Source organism: Mandrillus leucophaeus, unplaced genomic scaffold, assembly GCF_000951045.1.
Source record: "Mandrillus leucophaeus isolate KB7577 unplaced genomic scaffold, Mleu.le_1.0 Scaffold207, whole genome shotgun sequence".
Classification (NCBI taxonomy): Eukaryota; Metazoa; Chordata; class Mammalia; order Primates; family Cercopithecidae; genus Mandrillus; species Mandrillus leucophaeus.
The window spans coordinates 1924833-1940525 of record NW_012102110.1 but is presented as its reverse complement, the minus strand read 5'-3'; the positions used below and the strand labels follow the sequence as shown (position 1 = coordinate 1940525).

General features: G+C 46.9%; 1 protein-coding gene across 1 annotated transcript in view; it reads right to left on the bottom strand.

The window, feature by feature from the left end:
• Positions 1-3350: 3350 nt before the first annotated feature.
• RCSD1 (RCSD domain containing 1) overlaps positions 3351-15693 on the bottom strand; it is a 28812-nt gene continuing 16469 nt past the window's right edge. The window contains exons 7-8 of the mRNA XM_011979973.1: positions 11327-12070; positions 3351-4934 (exon numbers count right to left, since the gene is read on the bottom strand). Of these exons, the coding sequence (XP_011835363.1) occupies positions 4902-4934; positions 11327-12070 (777 nt within the window). The 3' untranslated portion in view covers positions 3351-4901. The remainder of the gene's footprint in view (positions 4935-11326; positions 12071-15693) is intronic.

The following is a 15693-nucleotide window of genomic DNA, read 5'->3' as shown; positions in this document are numbered from 1 at the left end:
TGGAGAAGCCCCACAGCTTTTCAGGATTAGGAGGATGTGTAAGGCGTCTCTCAGTTCCTGTTTTGGATGTGGGTGGTTTTACTCTTTTGGCTTCCTTTACCCTCTGAGGCATGTAATCCATTCGTCATGTCTTCCTCCTCTGAGGAGTCTCAAAGAACCAGTTTCCTGCCCCATTTGACCACAGTGAGACTTCGCTGGAATTCCCACAGCTCTCCTGGGATTTGAGGGCAAAACTGGAATAATGGTCTCTTGTCAGCATCCATAGCCACTGTGATCAGGACATCCAGCACAGGGCTCGTGGGGAGCCTGGGTTACCCCAGCAAAACTGGGAAGGCAGAAAAGTGTGTCTCCTGACCCTAGAATTTTGTGCACTTTGCTCCTCTTTTGTGACCCCCTCTGGGAAGGGTCTCAAGAAACTTCTCACACCTAGGTATAAATGACAAAGGAGGCTTCAAATAATGATCTCTCTCAGAAGTATCTGCATATTGAAGGAAGCTAATGAGGACATTTCAGGTGTTTGCTATCAGTTAAGAGAGGTGTTAAGCAGGGATGATTGTTGAAAAAAATCCCATCTCAGCTCTTAAATCAATTCAGTCATTCATTATTTAACAAATATTTATTGAGTACCTACCATATCTGAGGCACTGTGTACAATGAAGAATAATACAAACACATTGTACTCCCCTAGAGCTACAGGTTAGCTCTGGGCACAGTAATACATTATTATATAAAAAATGAGACTGATTTTCTTGGGTGGCTTATGAAACCTAATCCCATTTTATGTGAGCATTTGGATTTTGTTCAGTGCTTTTGATATCTTCATAAACCACCCAATCATGCATTATATAGAGACGTTCTTTTTATCCTTTTTTTCACCTGGTCCATCGAGCAAAAACTTGACTGGAGCTAGTTGGGGTCAAATAAAATTTAATTTTGAAGCAAACAATGGAATTGGGTGTTTCGGGTTTTGTCCCGTGGGAAACAGCTGTTGTTTTTTGCCTGCCTTCATAGCTTCTTTTGGTAACAGCACCCTGATTTCACTTTGGGGAATCTTCTTGCTTGCCTTTGCAGGCCTTGTAGAGATAGTGCAGGATTGACTCACCTAGCTCCTAGCTCCAGGAAAGGGCACGCAGTCTCTGCATCTCCTTGGTTGTAATGATTGATTCAGGGCATAGGGCCTATGGAAAGCCTCTACAGGATTTTTTCCCCACAGTAATGGGGAAAGAGTAAGCCCTTTCACTGGGTTTGCGGACTGGGAAGAACCTGCTTAAGAATATGACCAGCTAGACGTGGTGGCTCATGCCTGTAATCCCACTTTGGGAGGCCGAGGCGGGAGGATCATTTGAGGCCAGGAGTTTGAGATCAGCCTGGCCAACATGGTGAAACCTGGTCTCTACTAAAGAATACAAAAATTAGCTGGGCGTGGTGGTGCATGCTTGTAATCCGAGCTATTAGGTTGGTGCAAAAGTAATTGCAGTACTTGGGAAGCTGAGGCACGAGAATTGCTTGAATCCAGGAGGCAGAGGTTGCAATGAGCTGTGATTGTGCCACTGCACTCCAGCCTGAGTGACAGAGTGAGACTCTGTCTCATGTCAAAAAAAAAGAAAAGAAAAAGAGAGAGAGAGAGCGCGCGCGCTCGCGCTCGCGAGCCTTGGCTGCAGCTATTAAGGAAAATTCATTAAATAATTTTTAAAAAAAGAAAAAAAGAATACGGCCAACAAGAGGGAAAGCAGAGACCAATGCCATGAGAGATTCCTGACATCACTTGGGTGACTGTACTTAGGTTTGTTTTTTTCAGATCTATGAAACTGAAAAAGGGGGAGAGATTCATTGATCTGTATAGTTCTGTTTTTCATCAACTAGTTTGAGTTGGGTTTCTGTCACCAGCAGCTAGGTGAACTTATTCATTCAGCTGTACTAAACACATACCTAATCAAGAAAACCTAATCAGAAGATGATGGACTGGTCGCCTTTTCACGCATTTATTTCTTTGACATATATTTATTGAACATGTAGTTAACTGGTCATAGGACAAAACCTGCATGAAAAACTGGGCATTGTTCAGGGTGACATCAGTGAGGAGCATGGAGTTCTGAGGCCCCTGAAGCTTACCTAGTTCCACATGCAGCTGAAACAGAATCCCAACCCCCTTTTAAATAGTGGCAGATCCCTTCAAAGCATCCAGGATTTTTTTCTTGCTGCCTCTCTGGAATAAGGAAGGACACAGTTTGAAATTCAAGCTAGACTATAAGGATAGTGGAAGAATGACTCTGACTCTTTCTTTAGCTCTGTTGATGTAGAAGGATCAGTGTTTTCTTTCAAACCCATTAAGAAAGCCTGAAAGAAACAAAGTCTTCCTGGCCTGTTAATAACTTTGTGCTACTTAAAACACAGATGAATTTCTTTAATCCCAAATTTAGAAGTTGCAGTATCAACCATGCAAATAAAACACCTGATCATGGCTGCTTCGAGAAAGGAGGGTTTTAAGCAGTGGGGCTGCAGCACTAAGAAAACTCAGTCCCTGCACTTCGCGAGTTCCCTGCCAAGAGCCCCCTTCATTGATGAACAAGCCCTAGGAATGGGGCCTCTGTTTTTTTCACAAAGTAGACCAAATAATGTGACTAACAGGAGACCTGGGGGATAGAAAGGTATTTTGATGCCCACAAGCATGGTCCCGCAATGTCACATTCTTGTCATTTTTACTGCCCCTTTCTTGTCTGCTACTATGTTTAGACCCTCCAGAAGAAAAATGCAGTTTCTGGCCGGGCGCAGTGGCTCAAGCCTGTAATCCCAGCACTTTGGGAGGCCGAGACGGGCAGATCACGAGGTCAGGAGATGGAGACCATCCTGGCTAACACGGTGAAAACCCGTCTCTACTAAAAAATACAAAAATCTAGCCGGGCGAGGTGGCGGGAGCCTGTAGTCCCAGCTACTCGGGAGGCTGAGGCAGGAGAATGGCGTAAACCTGGGAGGCGGAGCTCGCAGTGAGCTGAGGTCTGGCCACTGCACTCCAGCCTGGGCGACAGAGCGAGACTCCGTCTCAAAAAAAAAAGAAAGAAAAATGCAGTTTCATTTTTCATATCTAAATCTCATACTTTCTATTCCATGCCTTCCTCAAGTAAAGTGGCCCTTTTCATCACACACTCATAATCATGCACACATTCACAAAGTACTTGCCCAGATAGTGCATGTGTGTAAACAACCCAAAGACATATATAAATAAAACCAAGTATTGTTTAGGGGTAGACTTCTCTCTCAATAAATGGATGGTAGCTAGATTGATAGCAAGCTAGCGAGCTAGCTAGACAAGTTTATAGATCTCAAAATAATTGACACACACATTTTCCAAATTCTGCTAATATCCAAAGTTTATCATAACTATGACAATATCAGTCTCAACCAGGTTACAAGTTTGTTACAAATTACAAACTACTTAAAAATAGTTTTGAAAAAAAAAATCCCAAATATTAACACTAAACACTACCCTGGAGTTAGAAAAACTGTAAATGGGATGGGGAAACTGAGGTACCAGTGGTGACATAAGGCCTTTTTGTCTGAGAGACTGTTTTCTGAAGTCAGCGTAGGATGTAGTCTAACAGCCCTCCAGAAGAATAATTCTTCCAGCTACCAAATCAGCACATTGAGACATTAAAATACTCAGATCAGAATAAGGACCAACACTAAGTTTAAATGTGTATTTGGATTAACATTTTTCAGCAGGAGTGCATGAAGATGGGAGAGGATATAAGTCAAAGACTGGGTAGTCAGGCACCCTGTCCCTTGCAGAACCTCCTACACTCACCAAACAGAATATTAAAGCAAGAGCTACCCAATAAGAAGAGACTAAAGACCCCAACTCACTCCTCCTGTGTTGGCCAGAAGAACCTGGGCTGTGAGTCAAGAAAAGCTTCCCAGGGAAACTAAGAAAAATGTTTTAATTATGTAGCTTGCACATCATGGTACTCAGGGCACCTCCCAGGAAACATCTAATCCACACTCAAGGATTCTGGAAATGCAAATTCATCCTCACAGGATCAATTGGGCAGCCGCCATTATTCAGGTATCACTGCTTTGCTTTCAGGAGGAGATGCAATGCGGGACGTGAAACCTCCTGCCATTCTGCCTCTCCATGGGAGTTCTCCACATTCTCAAGGGCAGGAGAAGGGAGTGAGCCAAGGCAGCAACCTCCCATGGTGGTCACCAACTGGAAAAGCACAGGGCAGGAAAAGCTACTGCGAATGGAGCAGACACTTTTTTTTTTTTTTTTTTAATGTTTTAATCATTATCTCTTCCAGTCCAATGTTTTAAAGACTGGTTGGCCAGTTCAAATTTGGACCAAGTTGAAAAGTTGTCTCTAGGGTTTTGATACAATTTAGGGTCTTCTGTAACTTACAGGATTTCTATTTTATGTTTATGGCCACCTAAAATTAGTTTTTAACTGATATTTGAGAACCGTAAACACTTTAGAACAATAAAAAGGAACTTTACCCAAGCAAATCTGATAAGCTAAATCAGAGCTCAGGTCGGAGGTCGGAGGTTGGAGGTCGGCTGCAGGGATGGGTGAGTGTGGATAGCGTCCAGGGCTCCACAGGCTGACCAGTGCCCCTGGGACTCATCGCCACACGGCATTGTTTTCAGTAAGTTGTTGTTTAACCAAGTCCATCAAATGACATAAACTCAAACTGATAAAAGTCTGCTGCCCTCAGATCCAGTCTCTATCTGCCAGGGAACATTTGGTGTGGAGGCCAGGAAATAATCCACCCTGTGTCTTCAGGCTGACTCCAGACTCTCAGCATATTCTGCCTCTGCAATGCCTTCGTCTGCTGCTGCTACGACTGTTGCTGCTATTTGCAAAGAGATGTGTCCAGCAACTTCATCACTGGGGCACAATGAGCTGTTCTTCACATTTTAGTGTCCTGGACAGGAGTGTCATCCTGTGAACAGGGGAGGAAAGAATTAATTAGGAAAATGGTGAGGAAATCCTGACACTCAGTATCTCTCCTCAGGGATGCTGGATCAGGCAATAGTAACAGTAGGAGTAGTAAGAATGATAGTCATAAGAATGCTATGTGCCCGACTTAGTTTTATTTTTTAATGCATTGACTTATTTAATCCTCATGAAAGCAATATGAGGTAGGTACTTCTATTAACTCTGTCATAGGTGAGGCAATGAAAGCACAGAGAGGTTATATCCCCTAGGTCACACAGCTAGTAAGTGGTGAAGTCAGGATTTTAACCTAGAGATCAGAGCTTGAGTCGTCAAGTACCAAGTGACCCCGCCCACCCCTTGATGCCTGAGTTCCCTCTATCTTGGCCTCTTACCTATTCACTCATTCCCATTCAATGTGCTCTCCTGAAACTCTGCTCAAGATTCTTTGGCAGCATATAAATGGAAAAAGGACAGAAAGAGTTGAAAATAAAAGACTAACACTTGAGTAAAAGGACAGTAAAGTAGCTTTTTATTCAACAGTCATTCAGAAGGTATTACTTCGAGATCCTTCTGTGCTAGGAGCTGTACCAGGACTCCAGCCTCGTCTCCATCAGTTCTTTAGCTGAGAAATGGAAACATTTGGGAATGTAACCACAGTACAAGGTGGGGTGTGATGTGGACCATCCTAATGGATTATACTGAGCAGGGGGGCATTTGTCCTCAGAGCAATCAGAAAAGGCCTGTGGAGGGAAAGATAGAGGTGTGGTGAGAGGACGTCCAGGTACCAGTGAGGGCTGGGTTTAAGTGGACTGCTGGCAATTTCAGCTGGCAGTGCAGGCATTTGGGCAAAGAGGCTGAGGGAGTGGATGAGGGGATGCTTTGCCTATTGTGGAATGGTGGAGGGTGCAGGCTGGCTGGAGCCCCAGCCACGCTGTTGAGGGGCGTGGAGACAGTGAAGGTTAGGCAGGTGGCAAAGCCCAGCCCGTGGAGGAGCATGAACTCCATTTTTCAGTGGGCAGTATCAAAGGGTTTGGGATAGGAGAGCAGACAACCTATGGTATTTATAGGAAGAGGAATATGGCAATGATGTGTAGGGTGAGTCTGGAGACCAGGAATTCTGTTAGGAATGAGTTGTGATTGTAGAGATAGAAAAGAAAGGCTAGCACTGGTATCATCATAGAGATGGGGTTGCGCCATGTTGCCCAGGCTGGTCTCCAGCTCCTGGGCTCCAGCGACCCTCATGCCTCGCCTTCCTAAAATACTGGGATCACAGGTGTGAGGGACTGTGCCCTGCCACAATTCCATTACTGATTGAGCTCCCACAAAGCACTGGTCATGCTTGGGGCTGGGGAGGGTCAAGGAGGAGGAGGGGGAAAGGGGAGAAGAAGGAGGAGAGGCAGAGGGATCTCTGGGGAGGACAGTTAATGTATCTGAGGGATAATGGAGGTGGGAATGCAGGGAGTGCGTCCCCAGGAGAACTCAGAAGAAATAAGGGCCAAGAACTGAGTCTGTTGACCTGCCATTTAACCAGGAGGGAGAAGAAAGAAAGAACAAAGTAAACACTACAAAGTTACAAAGGTAGGGGATTCTCAAGAGAACGATGTATTTCATCAGCTCAGGGAGAAAAGAATTTCAAATCAAATGTTGAGAAACCAAGGGGAATGACTTGGAAAGCAATTCAATCAGGCAATTAGGAAGTCAGCACTTATCCTTAATACAACAAAGTCTCAGATTTGATGTCCAAACATTTCGAATGTCTTTGTTTGGGTAAGTTAGTCTCTGGCATAGCTGAGTGCCCTACACAATACTGGATACATAATGAGTGTTTGAGAAACATTTATTTATTTATTTTTAAAACATTTATAAATTTATTTTTAGACGGAGTCTCTGTCACCCAGGCTGGAGTGGCTCGATCTCAGCTCACTGCAACCTCCACTTCCTGGGTTCAAGCGATTCTCCTGCCTCAGCCTCCCGAGTAGCTGGGACTGCAGGCTCGCACCACCACCCCTGGCTAATTTTCGTATTTTTAGTGGAGTCACGGTTTCACCGTGTTGGCCAGGCTGATCTCGAACTCCTGACCTCAAGTGATCTGCCCGCCTCAGCCTCCCAGAGTGCTGGGATTACAGGCGTGAGCCACCGTGCCCGGATAACACTTGCTAAATTTATTTGAAGTATTAGAGTTGTATCTGATTCTGGGCCCTCTTTCCAGGGTGACTTTTCCTTATAAACAGAATCCTGAGTGCAGTGACTTGATACGTCCAGCCTGCCTGTGATAGAAATCCCCACAATGGCTCCTTCTTTCAGCATGACATGTTAAAACACTTGTGAGGGGCAACCTAACAGTAAGGGAACCCTTTATAGTGCTTTCACACATCTGATGCCTTCGGCGTACTTATGGAACTTTCCTGTTTTCTCTCAAAGAACAAATTGCTCCTGCCTTTGTGCTTCACATAGCACCCTTCGAGGGCAGAATCCCATTTATTCCACTGCCTTGTCGTTATTTGTTTATGCCTCTGTCTTTTTCACTTTTGACTCCCGGTATCTCACATACTGGTAGGGATAACAGGTGCTTATTAAATGCTGATTGCATGAATGCAACCATAATTAGTTTGTCTGATCAATCTATTTCTACCACCAAGGAACAAGATGGGAATTAGGTTGGGGGTTAGAAAACTGCTTAGAGGTGTGTGCTGCCTCTGGGGGATCCAGGAAAGACCTGGGACAGGCATGGGTGCCTAAGGAAGCCTATAACTCAAGGGGTCAACCTTGTAATTGTTTTCACTGATGATTCCTTTTGCACTAGTGACTCAGGCATTTTGATTCTGACCTTGACCTGGTTTAAGAGGAACAGGGAGGACTGGAGAACCAGTGCCCTCTTCCAGATTAAACAAATTATGCACACGTGCACAGGTACTTTGTAAGCAGTTTATTCTGATGATGGGGCAGGTGCCTAATATATCAACACTGATAGAGCTCTGTGACTATGGACAACTCCTGTCCTCTCTCAGAGCCTTGGTTTCTTTCTCTCTCTAGACTAGTCTGGGCGTGGTGGCTCACGCCTGTAATCCCATCACTTTGGGAGGCTGAGGTGGGCAGATCACTTGAGGTCAGGAATTCAAGACCAGCCTGGCCAATACGGTGAAATTCTTATCTCTACTAAAAATACAAAAATTAGCCTGGCATGGTGGTGCGGGCTTGTAATCCCAGCTACTTGGGAGGCTGACGCAGGAGAATCACTTGAACGCAGGAGGCAGAGTCTGCAGTGAGCTGAGATTGTGCCACTGCACTCCAGCCTGGGTGATAGAGCAAGACTCCATGTCAAAAAAAAAAAAAAAAAAAAGAAACTAGGCAATTGGGTTAAGTGGCATCTCAGAGATGACAAGAGGAAAAGCATTCCTTTCATTCCATTCAGAGGTGGAAGTGGAGCTACTCTTTCCCAACCTGAGCTGCCTGTTTGGGAGGAGTGTGCTCCTGAGGGTGCTGGGCATTCTCTTCCTCTGCCCAGGGCTCTGTCGGGAATATGGAAGTGGCAAGGCTTGAGAGATTACCAGTGAGCCTGCCCCAGAGCTCCTGGAGTTCCTGCAGGAAGACTTCTTCTATCTGAGACCTCCCTGAAGCAGCCCTCTTCCCTACTAGCTTTTCAACCAAAGCGACTTTTCAACCCTTCAGGATTGGAAGGTGCTGTCAGTGAAATGGGGAGGTCTCCTGGCAAGGCATGTGTCTCCTAACCTAAAAATAAGATGTGGCAACCCCTGGCAGGTGACTACTTGGACCCAGTGACTTCATCCTCAAAAAGGACTAACAGTTTGGGGCATGTATTTGCCTTCTGTAGAGCTGGTGGACTCTCTCAATTCCAGAAGATTCTAAATCTAAAGACCGCTTACGTAGAATGGAAAGTGTTAAAGAAATCTGGAGCACCTCTGCCTGACAACTTAACCCAGGGGTCTCAGTCATACTTTATGAGTCTTTGGGACTCAGACATTTTTCTCCCTGATCTAGCATGAGTGAGAATAATGTGAGGGTCCCAGGAGATCCCCTAAACACATCAATTCCTCTTATATGTGTACTTCTATCATTAGAGAGTATTTCTTTGGGGTCAATTTCTGTCTTCCTTCAAAATTCATTCATTCACTCAACAAAGATTTTTTAAAGAACCTACTATGTTCCAGATTCTGTAGCAGGTGCTGGAGATGCAGTGAGGAAAAGGAGTAGAGAAAGACAATTAAAAAATACACAGGAGAATTTCAAATAGTGATGTGTTCTGTGATGACGAAGTAGAATCGTGGGAGAGAGTAACTGATGGGGTGGAGGGAGGTCCGCTTAGACTGAGTGACACAGACAGGCCTCGGTGAGAAGGGACCATCTGAGCTGAGCTCTGAGCCATGGGTAAGAAGCGGCCCTGTAAGGATCAGAAGGAATGTCCCACACAGAGGGGACAGCAAGGATAGAGCTCTGAAGTGGGAATGAGCTTGCTGTATTTGAAGAACAAAAAGACCTCAGCATGGCTGGAGCACAGTGAGGGGGAGAGTCAGGGAGAGGTGGGTACATCCAATTCAAACCCCTAGTACCGGTGAATGCGACCTTATTTGGAAAGAGGTTCTTGGCAGATGTAACTAAGAATCTCAAGACAAGATCCTTCTGGATTTAGGGTGGACCCTACATCTAATGACTGACATCTTTATAAGAGGGAGGAGGGGGACTTTGAGACACACAGTAACAGTGAAATGCCATGTGATGGAGATGGAGGCAGAGACTGGAGTGGTGCATCTATACGCCAAGAGATGCCATGAATTGCAGCAGCCACCAGGAGCCGGACGAGGCAAGGGAGAATTCCAAGGGTTGCAGGCAGCCACCAGAACTTAGGGGAGAGGAACAAATTCTCCCCCAAAACTGCTAGAGGAAACCAACCCAGCCAACAACTTAATTTTGGAGGCCTGAACTGTAGAACTGTAAGAAGTATATTTCTATTGTTTTACGCCACCAAGTTTGTGGTAATTTTTGTATAGCAACCCTAATACAAGAGGAGAATAATTTTAGCAAAGAGCAGTTGATCTAAAAAACAAACCAAACCTGCTGGTTGCTGTCCAGAGAACGGATTATATAGGCAGGGGGAAAAAAAAAAAAGTGGAAGCAGGAAGCCAGAAAAGAGGCTACTGTAGCAGGAAGCTGATAGTGGTGTGAGTAAATGAATGCATGCATGAATGAATGCACTAACAAAAGTGAAGGGGGAAACAATTGTGGGTGACTGACTTGATGAGATTGTTAGGGACTCTGCAGGGCTGGTTCTGCTCTTATTTATTTATTTATTTATTTATTTATTTATTTTGAGACAGAGTTTCGCTCTTGTTGCCCAGGCTGGAGTGCAATGGCGCAATCTCCGCTCACCGTAACCTCTCTGCCTCCCAGGTTCAAGCGATTCTCCTGCCTCAGCCTCCCTGGTAGCTGAGATGACAGGCATGTGCCACCACGCCTGACTAATTTTGTATTTTTAGTAGAGATGGGGGTTTCTCCATGTTGGTCAGGCTGGTCTCGAACTCCCGACCTCAGGTGATCTGCCCACCTTGGCCTCCCAAAGTGCTGGGATTACAGGCATGAGCCACCGTGCCCGGCCTGGTTCTGCTCTTAAAGCATAGATAGGTGGGCTCAAGATGGGCTTCCTGGGAGTTGGTGGGGAGCAGATGGGTGTAGGGGAAGGGGCCAGTTAGCGCAGGCCTAGGCAGAAGGGCACAGGCTGAGTCACTCCGTCCTCCTGATGTGCAGCAGATGCCCAATTCCTGAGAGAGAGTGAACGTCCCAACGTCACATACAGCCTCTTTCTCTGAGGGCCAACTCAAATGCTACCTTGGCCCTGAAGCATCCCCAACTTTTTGTCCCATCCACACACAAATTTTTTCTGCCACCCTTGCACTTTGGGCTTCCCTAGGAATGCCCCCTGTCCACTGCCCGATTCCACCTTGTTTATGCACGTGAAAGAGCTGCTGGTCTCATGTGCTAAACTGAGATGATTTTTAGAAAGGTGCTCCCCTTTCTTTTTCATCTCTGGATCCCCTGCAGCAGCCCGCCCAGGCTCCTGCACTCAGCAGGCTTCCATAGAAGCCTCAGTTACTGAGCCGTGCCGAGGCTCGGTCATTCCACACACACCCAGAAGCTTGCCAGAACTCCCAAGTCAGCGAGAAGCTGGCAAGAGCACAAGACACACTTCCCCTTTGTGTCCTTTTGTCCCCTCAGCCTCAGCGACAGCCTTTCTCCAACCAGTTGGCACGAGGCAGGAGCCTGGCACCTTTGTTTCTGCAGATTGAGCTGATTTATGAAGGGATGTACGGAACAGGGCATGTGACAGACGCACTCCCTGGTCCTGGCACTGACTTCTGCGTGTGAACGAGCCAGACCACCTACCTCTGGCCTGGGGACCACTCGCTCGCTCTGGACCTCACTGCTGGTCTCCAGCTGGGCAGGGGCGGTCTGGGGGCTGCAACCTGGCTCGATCACTGCCCCTTCCTGTTGTTTTTCCTTGCCTTTCTCCTGCTTGGGGACATCACCGCCCTTCACTCCTCCAGGGGGACTATGGGGGGTCTCCTTCCCTGCAGCTCCCTCCTCCGGCTTCTTTGTTTCTTGGCTCTCATGTTCAGGTCCCGCCTCTTCATTTTGCACCGTCTCCTCCTTCACCTCTGTAGCCTTTTCCATCTCTGCTTCCTCTCCAGCTGGCTTTTCCTCCCTGGGGCTCCCACACCTATTTTCTGCCTCTGGGCCAGAGGTCTGGGGTGCTTCCGGGGACTCCTCCTGGGCCGGGTGCTGGCCGTCCACGTCCTCTGAACTCCGCCTGGCCTTTTCGCCGTTCTTGGCTTCCTCTGTGGCCCTGTCCTCCTCCTGCTTCTCTGTCCTGCTGGGTGACCTCCTCAGAGGAGGCTTTTCAGCGGGCGCCAGGGTTCTCACTCCCTCTCCTGCTGCCCCCTCACTGGACGAAGGGGATCCTGGGGCCTTGCTCTTGGATGGGAACACCTCATCCCCATCCTCTTCCTTAGCACCATTCTCCTGAGATGACTCCGCCGCCCTGAAATCTCCAAGTTCCCCACAGTCTGACTGCGACCTTCGGAATCGCCTGGAGGGAGGGCGCCTTTTGATTGAGCCCCTCGTCCGCACCTGGAAGAAAGTGTTAAGGAAAATTATCCAAAATCCATTAAAAAAAGGCCAAGAGGAGGGCTGTATGAGCTTTCAATGTCAGTCTGGTGCACTGCTTCACAAGTCCACGCAAGGACCATTTAATTTTCCAGGAGAACTAATCATTGTTTGCTATTTATTATAGGTTAGAGTCGTGTGGGATTGTGAAATCACATGGTGACCTGCAGACTTATATTTTGTGAAGATGAAAATGCTTTCCATTAAGTAAAAAACAAAAACAAAAACTCATGATGTTATGACACTGTAAAACACTAACCAGTTTGGTGTCTAATTTAGCAATTTTATTCTGACACTTAAAAGAAATTGCTGCCAGGCATGGTGGCTCACACATGTAATCCAGCACTTTGGGAGGCTGAGGCAGGAGGATCACTTGAGCTCAGGAGTTCAAGATCAGCCTGGGCAACATAGCGAGAATCCATCTCTACTAAAAGTAAGAAAAATTTGCTGGGTGTGCTGATGCACGCCTGTGGTCCTAGCTACTTGGGAAGCTGAGGTGGGAATATAGCTTGAGCCTGGGAGATGGAGGCTGCAGTGAGCTGTCATCATGCCACGGCACTTCAGCCTGGGCAACACAGCAAGACTCTGCATTAAAAAAAAAAAAAAAAGAAATTGTCTAATTGTCTATAAATAACCAGTTCTTCAAATGCTGTTTCAGTAAGTTTTACCATCTTACAAGTTTCCTCATAAATTGACATGTTGAATAAAATCTTTTCTCTATTTTGCATAAGAGTCAGATTTTTATCTTGTGAAGATGCAAAAATGCTTTCTATCCAGTAAAAAAGATAACTTATGATTTTACTGCATTGTAAAATTTTGAAAAATTTGAAAATTGAACTTTTGAAAATTATACTTTGACAAAGATGAATCGCACCGAGAAGAGTGTTAGAGACCTGCTGACGGTCAGGTTCTGGTGCAGGGACCTCAGGGGTGCTGAGCTGGACACCTGGTGACTAGCTTCCTCTCTTGCCTGACTCTGCCCTTCCCATCCCCCATGAAGCTGGCTGATACTGGGAAACCTGAGCAGCCAGATTCCTTTGCTTCTGGAACTCAGGTCCACCACTGTCAGAAGCTGTTCCCCAGGAGCACCAGCAGAGCTGCCTGAAGGTGATATCTCTGGGGAGCATGTGAATCTCAGAATCGGGCCTCTTCTCAGCTCATCAGACTTAGTCAAAGGTGCAATGGAAATGTTCACATCAGATACCCTATCTACTAGAGTGATGCATCCTTTAAAAATTAGTATGTAAGTGGGCTGGGCGTGGTGGTGCACGCCTGTAATCCTAGTACTTTGGGAGGCATAGGCCAGCGGACCACTTGAGCCCAGAAGCTGCAGGAGCTGGTTGAAGACATGGCAAAACCCTGTCTCTACAAAAAAAACAAAACAAGGCGTGGTGGTGCGTGCCTGTAGTCCCAGCTACTAGGAGGCTTGCTTGAGCCCAGGAGGTGGGGCTTGCTATGAGCCAACATCTCACCACTGCACTCCAGCCTGAGTGACAGAGGAAGACCCTGCCTCAACAAAACAAAACAAAACAAAACAAAACAAAACAAAATAATTAGTTTGTAAAATAAATTTTTGTAAATGTTATTTTCCCACTGATTTACATTTTGGTATTTGTCAATCCTAGTTCCCCATCTATGAGGTTTGGAATGAATACTTGGTTTATCAGGGCCTCCCAAGCCCTTTCCTGAGACCATGATGGGGTCAGCTCTGGAAGGTATCAAGGCCCTAGCCCTTAGGACCAGCAGGGTTCCAAAATCACTTCCCCTTGCTGCTGTCAGAAGGCTGAAGCCTCCAGGCATTATGACCAGGTAGCAGCTCCTCCCTCCCTGCCTTACCCTGTGAGAAGATGCTTCTCTCTCGGAAGGTTCCTCTCTGCCTTCAGGGGTCTCCATCACCCTGGCTGGGGAACTTCCACTCTGCCCTTAGCCCACAGGCTCAAGCCTGCCCGAACCCCTCCTTACCATTAGTTTATTTCCTTGAGCCCTCCCTGTTTTTACACATTTGACTTTTTTTTTTGCTAGCTGGACTTCCTAGAATGGCCTAGAAGATCTCATTTCTCTATCATTAATTTTAAAGCCGCACCCATTTAGCATTCCCTGGCACCAGACCCCCAGAAGTCTTGGCTCCTGCTTGGCCCTGGCCCACATTTGTTGGCTACCTGCTTGGCCCATACCTCTGATCCTTACCTCCTCCCAGCAGGGCCAGGGATGTGATGAAAGCTCACACAGAGGACCAGGGTTGCATCTGTAGAAATGCACCCTGCCGTGTCATTTTTGCAAAGGGAACAGTTTGGATGTTCTTTAACTGGGCCAAGCTGCAGGAAGAATGATTTGAGTCCACACTGGGACACTTAGGACTATTCACACCAGGCCAGACAGGATGTTTTGGAGTTCTAGGGATGCTGCCCAGCATTCTGTGCGAATCACTGATCAGGCCTTTAGCTTTTGCGTTCAGCTTTTGACATTAATGAACCATGCAGCTGGGATCAGTCGTGAATTTCCATACCTCTCTCCGCAAAGGAGAGAGCACACCATCCCCCAAGCTTGTCTTGGGGCCGAATGGCATAGTTATAGGGAGAGAAGATGAGCCAGTCAGTCAAGGAAGGTTATCCTAGTTCAGGAATCACTTGCAAAGGAGGGGAGAAATTTCACTTGGGTTAAAACGGAGCTCTGAGAATAACTCCGAACATTTCCTCCTTTCCTCAGGACAAAAGGGTAGATAAAATTCAGGGGTGCCAGGGTCCACATTTCCACAGACACACTGCCATAATCTGGAGCTAGAATTTACCTTGTTGTAACAGGGCAGATGACTGCCTTCAGGGGGCTGGTCGAAGCTGACAGGCACCTCCTCTGCCTCGCTGGGCCGAGATCGCACACCAGGGCTACTGGGGGTAGAAGGTGGGCTGTGAAACGGCGACACCATGGCCTTGAGTCCAGGACTCTTGGGTGAGGCCCCAGGCAGCAGAGCAGCTGGGTCAAAGGTTAAATTGGCCTGTCAAGAAAAGATGAAAAACTTCAAATAGGACTGGGGAGAAGATGAGAGCCTCTACTTTAGCTTGTTGCTTACCTGGCCTCAGGCCTGGTTGAGACTAGGTAACACCCGGCTTTTCATGCTAATTCCCAATCCATTATCCACTGTCCCATCACCGCCTGCTCTTGGAAGGCATCACCTACTCTATCCTCCTTCCGCTACCTGGCTTGCCACAGGCTGCATTCCAAAATGCTCAGCCAGCACTGATGAGGATCCAACAAAAATGTCCCGGAACAAGCCCAGCTTATCAACAAAGTGGCGAAGCAGCAGCTGCCAGGAGCACCTGTGGTGCCAGGATCTCACAGGAAGTCAGGCTCTGTGATCGCCTTTCTCATCAGAGTCAATAGTACTCACTCCCACTGGATGCCTACTATTGCCGGGCACAGGTAGCCGTGTCCTCCACAGCAACCCCACACGTTCAGCTGTGTTCTCATTGCACAATTAAGAAAGTGGCTAAGGGATCTGCCCTGAGATTCACACCGGGTCTGATTCTCCCTCAGCCTCCAGGTATCAGGTTCCTTCTTAACAGACGGCAGAGTGGTGAACACAGTAGGCC